Source organism: Trichophyton rubrum, assembly GCF_000151425.1.
Source record: "Trichophyton rubrum CBS 118892 genomic scaffold supercont2.4, whole genome shotgun sequence".
In the NCBI taxonomy this organism is placed as follows: domain Eukaryota; kingdom Fungi; phylum Ascomycota; class Eurotiomycetes; order Onygenales; family Arthrodermataceae; genus Trichophyton; species Trichophyton rubrum.
In genome coordinates this window covers 14,582-20,925 of record NW_003456425.1, presented here as the reverse complement: position 1 = coordinate 20,925, position 6,344 = coordinate 14,582, and the positions used below count along the sequence as shown (strand labels likewise).

Sequence of the window (6,344 nt, the reverse complement as noted above, 5' to 3'; positions counted from 1 at the left end):
AACTGCAGAAAAATTCGATCTATCCTCTCCATACTGCGGTAAATTACCACATATGGTGGTAGTGACTTTGAATAGCGAATTGTGAGGACCCTCTAATGCCGCCCACCATTGCTCAAGTTGATCATAGAATGGCCCTGCTGGGATCTTTGGTAGTCCAGTAATGGAGTAGGACAGAGAGCATAGCACAAATAATTCAGCACTAATTGCATACACTTTCCTGGCGAAGTATTGAGCATGACGTCTGACGCATCGCCGTGATGAAGATCGCTTCTCCAGCGAGTCCGCAGTTTCTGTATACAATTCCAGCCAAGTATTTACTTGCTTCGCCTGGCCTTCGGATAGAGGATCCAGTATCTTGTGGATCTGATCTTCAAGGCGAGGTTTTATTTGGGTGTCGAACAAGCTGGATGGGTGGCTCATTTTGCTTGACATAACAAATAGGGAAAGTAGGGAGGGAGGGAAGGGAAAGGGAAGGGAAGGGAAGGGAAGGGAAGGGAAGGGAAGAAAGAAAATGGAGCTAGCGTCGGGTAATACTTTACCCGAAACATGGAATGCAGCAAGGTTACCTATGGTTAGTATCTGACCTTGTAGCGATTTCAAACGTACAAGGGGCACGGTCAGGAGATCAATTGGCTCGATGTGGAAGCGGCTCGATGACAAGCTGCCCTCCCCTATGGATTGCAGGCTATGCTCGGTGATGACTCATAGGTAGAGCCGCCAACAGGTCGAATATAAAAGCAGCACTCAATTTGAAGGCGAGATGCTGCAAGCTCATTTCCAGTTTTCTGGTAGGAACAATCCCCTGCAACCCACTTCCCAGTTTGAAAACAGAACAAAAGTACGTGTACCTCAGCTTATGTACTTTGGCGCTCACATAAAGGCTAAACTGGACCGCCATTAAGAAATGTCAGCTAGCTCAGGACTGAAAGGGTTTTGCGATATATGCAGCCATGCGAACAATGAACATCGACAATATAAATGCAATGCATGTAACCAGCCAAAAAAATGGAAGATTTGCCAACAACCTTCCCATGGAGGCTATGTGGTGTGTGTCAAGTGTGAGACCTGTGCGCCAGGAGGTGGCCCACCAGGCTCCCAGCCTGATGGCCATATGAAATATCTATGTGACGAAGTCGTATCCTAGTAAGTAGTATGCTCGCGGCTAATTAGTGATCAGAATAACTGATATAAAGTGGGGCAGACGGACCAAGCTCGCACACCCGCGAGCAAGACGTAAGCACCTTAAGGACAATCTGTGGAGTATAAAGTTGTGGTTCTTGGGAGAAGATACGTATTGATGGAGTTGAAATATACAATACGCACAAAGATCGTTAGAAAGTAACTAGAAAATGAAACTCCCCATCTGCACCCGATGTTCCGCGCGCCTGTACTTTCGTAAGAAGCCAATCAAATGTCTGTGGGAGTCGGTGCATAGTAACGGACTATATATAATCCGTGAACGGCATGGTTATATAAGCGGCGGTTCTCGCATCGTGAGGTCTGTCTTGAAGATAAAAGTAAAAGCTGGTTACCTGTAACAGAACTTCAGGAAAGAGCAAGTCTTTGCGAAGATGGTTTCCCGAGAAATGACTAAGTATATACCACTTTCGATCTAGGCGCGGACTTTCAAGCTGATTAGTAGAAGGACCCAGAGGAGTCGCGATCACCTCCAGCCGAGTCAAGATGAGCTTAACGCCGCGTTGCATGAGGCTCGTTATTACTGGCATGGCCTTGCGCAGCAAGCTGTCACCCAATACAGGCATGGCCCTCCTTCCCAATGTTTTCGGCCTGAAAATATGCTCGGATATGTCCCGGCGATGCCGGATATTCATATGAACCATCGCCATGAGGCCTTTGATAAGTTTACGTCAAACGGGGTACTGTACATCAGAGCAGAGGGTGTGTGGGTTGTTTCAGATGGCGGTGAGTGCGGCATTGGCGGAAAGCAGAAGATACGAGCCGCATCTCTCCCGATAGGAGTTCGACGGCCCACGCCTGTTTGCTTCAAGAATGCTGCCTTTCACAAAGGGGCCGGAGTGGGAGGAGCTCATGAGGTTAATATCATCGGAACACTCGCCTTGGGATGGTCATACATATTTTCGGCAGCATTAATCGAGAGGCAGGGATCAGGATTGTCCAGCTTAGACTATACCGATTCTATTGCGGAAATGTGCTATGGGAAGGCAGAAGTGATCGGTAACATGATTGATGTTGGCTGTGTAAGTGCGCAGGCAGCACGGTGGTGGGGATCGATTCTAGCACCTGGGCAAGGTTGGAAGGCTACAGTGTTACAGAGTGACAGTGCCTGCTACATCTCACCCTGGTCTGTGGCGCTCGAGCACGACGAAGCCTTCAAGGTCAGAGTGAGTGATTTACCAACGAATTCAACAATGAAATCCCTAAGTCCTCCATCCTCCCAACAAGCATTGGAGTTTCTTATCGACCTTTGTGCGCTTCACGGTTCCCATAGCCAACTCTTTGTCGCTCTCGCAACTGCTATGACATTCCCAGCACACAACTACTATGGAACGCCATCCAGGTTGCCTAGCGTACGTGGATCGAATACTCTCAAATCTCCTCAAGTCATAGCGGATGCTAAAGAGCTTTCTGCCCAAATCCCTTACTATATGACGATGAGTTGTGCCCACAGCGTGACTGTTTCGAGTCTCTGCAGTGTATTTTGGGAACCCGAAGTATGCTGTAATTTGGTCAGTCCATGGCTTCATCCTGTGCTCAAAGAAATACCCAATAATTATTCCGGTTCTCTCTCCTTAGATGAGATTATCCCTTTACTTTGTGCCCTACGATGTCCAAATCTTGCAGCTCTCTGGCTTGGAGCCACCCTTAGTGGGCTTTCTTCCACCGTCGTTGAGCTTGTTGGTAGCGGAACCCCTCCTCTGGACACAAACGGTGCGCCATGGACTGGTAACCCACAGTCTTTCATGGATGTTCCGGGTTCAGGCCCATATATTCAATTTGACTCCTTGCAGGATAAGCTCTTTAGGTCGGACGCCTGGCGCCTTCTTTACCTACCGGCCGCTGTCGAGGATGACTTGCAATATAATAGCCCGCCATTTTCACCATGGCAACCTGTCGGCATGACCGACTTCGAATATACAGCGATTAGAGTAAAAGCCCATAGAGATTGTCCCCGTCACGAGTTAGTTTACCATCACTGGTCATGGCGCCTGAAGAATGGTTCGGGGTTAGAAGGACGCGGCTATTGTTCTGACGCCATCCCTCGTCACTCTCATAAAATAGATTCTCGCATTACGGCTATGGACCACCAAACGCTTTCCCTGGCAGACCAGGAAGCATCCATGATGGCCTCACGAGAAGTCTTCGCGTGGGTTACTCGCAACTGTGAAGGACATCCTCCCGAGGAGATATACTCTGACCCATGGATACGTGATGATAGCGAAAGCGAAGCGTCAGAGTCTTGCACATCTTCTAAGAGTGCAAGATCCACTGGCGGGTTAACAGGGCCATCAAATATCCAAGCATGGATTATGAGAACAAATTCCTAACTATAGCCAACCAGGTTCCCGGTAAAAACGCAAGCTATCAACGCACGCGAGGTTGCGGTGCGATTTAAAGCGCGATGGAACATTTTACCACAGCAGGTTACACTAACGAATAGCCCATGATTGTATAATTTGCTCCGTCACTATTTATAAGGTGTGTCTCCCCTAAGGTGTATCCATAGATAGGTGATATAGAACGGGCTGGGTTGAACCACAAAAAGCACATGAGTGCTTTGGCGCATGCCAACGTGTGCACGGTTCAATAACAAAGTATATATAATCACCGCCTCCGTGAGAGCGACTTTGATAAAGCGTATACTGCACAATAAGTTGTAGCCTATGTTTACCTAGCGAAAAGAAAAGATTATGAAAATGCCGGGCATCCGGAAAATTTTCTTTTACCTGGCCTATGTTGGAAGTAACACACCTCGGAAACTCCCCCTATATGATCACAAGACATCGGCTATCAAGCGAAGGTGCCTATGGACAAAGATTCGAAGCAGAGCAATTAACTATTGGTACTAGATAAGGGGACAATATTTCCCTTAACGCGGCAACCTAACATGTCGGCGGCGTGTCCGCCTCCTTCCATTTGATGGACACCCGCCGACCCATCAGCCCTAGCTTTTGAGCGCTCATAACACATACAAGAGCCGAGCCAACCAGTAGTAATAGCTGCAAGTCTCTCCAGAATTAAGTTATTTGCCATTTGCAGTCGCTTATGTAGAAAGTGCGCTTCAGCCTCCTCATGTCTGGCTAAAAATAGCCCAAACTGGGCGCTTAGGACGAAATATTCTTGGCTAACAATAATTTTGAATCTGAGTCATTGAACCACCCACACAGCCCACGAAATGCTGATCTCGCCCGACTGAGTCCCTGGCTTCCTGGCTTTCTAGCTCTTTGGCTTTTTGGAGCCTCATGAAGAGGGAATATTCTATAATTTGGGTCATGGCATCACTATAGAATTATGCCCTGTATGTACCTAACCAGGGAGCCAGACGTCGCTCTACCCTTATTGGAAAAATCCAAGGAGACCAATACGTGATTATCTATTTCCTTCGATATATTTCCGATAAACCGACTCGTTACATACAAACTAACGGAATTCTATCTGATGCCAACATAATATCTACTATAAATGTAGATTGCTTTACAAAGTGAATGCTGAAATTATCAGTAGAGGTCATTTGATTTCGCCGACTATATAAAAGAGTTTACGATGAAAGCGCAGAGTTTATAGATAATTGTTAATGCGATATCGACAAGTTAACTAACTACTTTAGATTGGGATTTTGAACAGCAAGAGTAAAGAAAAAGTAAAGATAAGTATATTGTGTTATCTTGCGTCTTCTTTCTTTACAGACCACTCCTAACCACCATCTGTTATATTTAACCAGATCGCCGTATACGGAAGTAATATCATTGACTACTCTCGCTATCTAGATGTAATATTCTATATATAGATCTATTGACTAGTATTTACAAACAGGCTATATCTATATTCTCTGGCACTTCTTCTTTACACTATTCTAGCTAGTTTCTACTCTTTTTCTTCTATATAGCTTACCCCACTTAGAAATATCTTCTAGAGCTAGATTACTTGATTTATTTAATTTTAGTACTATATTAGAGGGTAAGTATTCTATTTATAGTTAAATATTTTCTTTTCTATATTTTAAATTATATTTATAATAGTTATATAATTTATTAATATATTTTATAATTATTTAATTTCTAATTTAAAAAATATATAGATAAATTTTTTACTTTTTAAAATAATAATATTATTATTATTATTTTTTATTATACTTCTATATAACTAAAAATTATAAAAAGTTCTATATTTAAATTAAATATAGAAAAGAGTAAAAAATAAAAATTTAATTTTCTAAAATTTTAAAATTTAGAAAAAATATAATTTAGTAGTAGTTTAATATAAATAAATTATTAATTTAATTAAATTTAATTAAACTTTTTTATAAAAATTTAATTAAAGTAATTATTTATTATTATTATTTATAATAATAAGTTTTGTAAAACTCAACCTCTATATTATAAACTAACTATTATAAAAGAAAGAGAGAAAGAAGAGAACCTCTTCTATAGCTTTACTAGAAAAAACTATAGAAATTAACTCTATAGTTATAGTAGAAGAGGGTAGTAAAGGTAGAGTAAAAACTCTATATTTATAGAAACTTCTCCTTAATAAAGAAAAAAAAATAGAAAAAATAATTAAAAAGATCTTTTTAACTAAATTTAAGCTTATTAAATATAGATATTATTATTTAGTAAATAAGAAAAATAAATATACTACTCTAGTAAAAATTTAATTTAGCTTTATTATACTTTATAATAAAATACTATAAGATACTAAAAAAATAGCCTAATTTATAAAAATTTTAGAAAAATATATTTTAATCTAGAAGGTTATTACTTAATCTACTAAATATTTAGAAGGCCCTAAAATAATAGCTTAAATAGTAGTAAAAGATTACTTTAGGGTAAATATAGTAACTAATATTAGAGTAAATAGGGAACTTAAAGTTAGAGAATAAACTATAAAAGAAGAAGTTACTAAAAAGAATAAAATAAAAATAAAAAAAAATTTTCTTAAAATTATTAATAAAAAAATAACTATAAGAAAAATTAAAACTTTTATTAGAATTAGAGAGTTTAAAATAGAGAAATTTATTTTAATTATAGACTTTATAAAGATTAAATAAAAAATTAAAATAAATAAAATTTAACTTAAAGCTATTAAAATTAAAGCTAGATTTTAAAATAAAAAATATATTATTTTAATTTATAGAATTAAAGTAA

General features: G+C 39.9%; 2 protein-coding genes across 5 annotated transcripts in view; one reads left to right on the top strand and one right to left on the bottom strand.

Moving 5' to 3' along the window:
- The window catches only part of TERG_12069 (uncharacterized protein), a gene marked incomplete at both ends in the record, with an annotated part of 558 nt that extends 126 nt beyond the window's left edge, over positions 1–432 (bottom strand). Inside the window, one exon of the mRNA XM_047751082.1 lies at positions 3–432. Within this exon, the coding sequence (XP_047606093.1) occupies positions 3–432 (430 nt within the window). The remainder of the gene's footprint in view (positions 1–2) is intronic.
- A 212-nt stretch (positions 433–644) lies between these two features.
- TERG_03857 (uncharacterized protein) lies at positions 645–4,120 on the top strand. 4 transcript variants are annotated; one of them, XM_047748171.1, is made up of 4 exons: positions 674–838; positions 903–1,143; positions 1,202–1,594; positions 1,646–4,120. In XM_047748171.1, the coding sequence occupies exons 3-4, from the start codon at positions 1,572–1,574 to the stop codon at positions 3,525–3,527; spliced, it is 1,905 nt and encodes a 634-aa protein (XP_047604147.1). In that variant the 5' UTR covers positions 674–838; positions 903–1,143; positions 1,202–1,571; the 3' UTR covers positions 3,528–4,120. The 4 variants fall into 4 exon arrangements, with proteins under 4 accessions (XP_047606090.1, XP_047604147.1, XP_047606092.1 ...); XM_047749660.1 differs by having other exon boundaries at positions 1,202–4,120; XM_047749658.1 differs by having other exon boundaries at positions 645–1,143; positions 1,202–4,120.
- Positions 4,121–6,344: the final 2,224 nt, after the last annotated feature.

Coding starts and splice junctions, on each gene's coding strand:
- TERG_03857 (XM_047748171.1), top strand. CDS start 1,572: ATGGTTTCCCGAGAAATGACTAA. Junction 1,595..1,645: donor GTTTCCCGAGAAATGACTAA/GTATATACCACT, acceptor GATTAGTAGAAG/GACCCAGAGGAGTCGCGATC.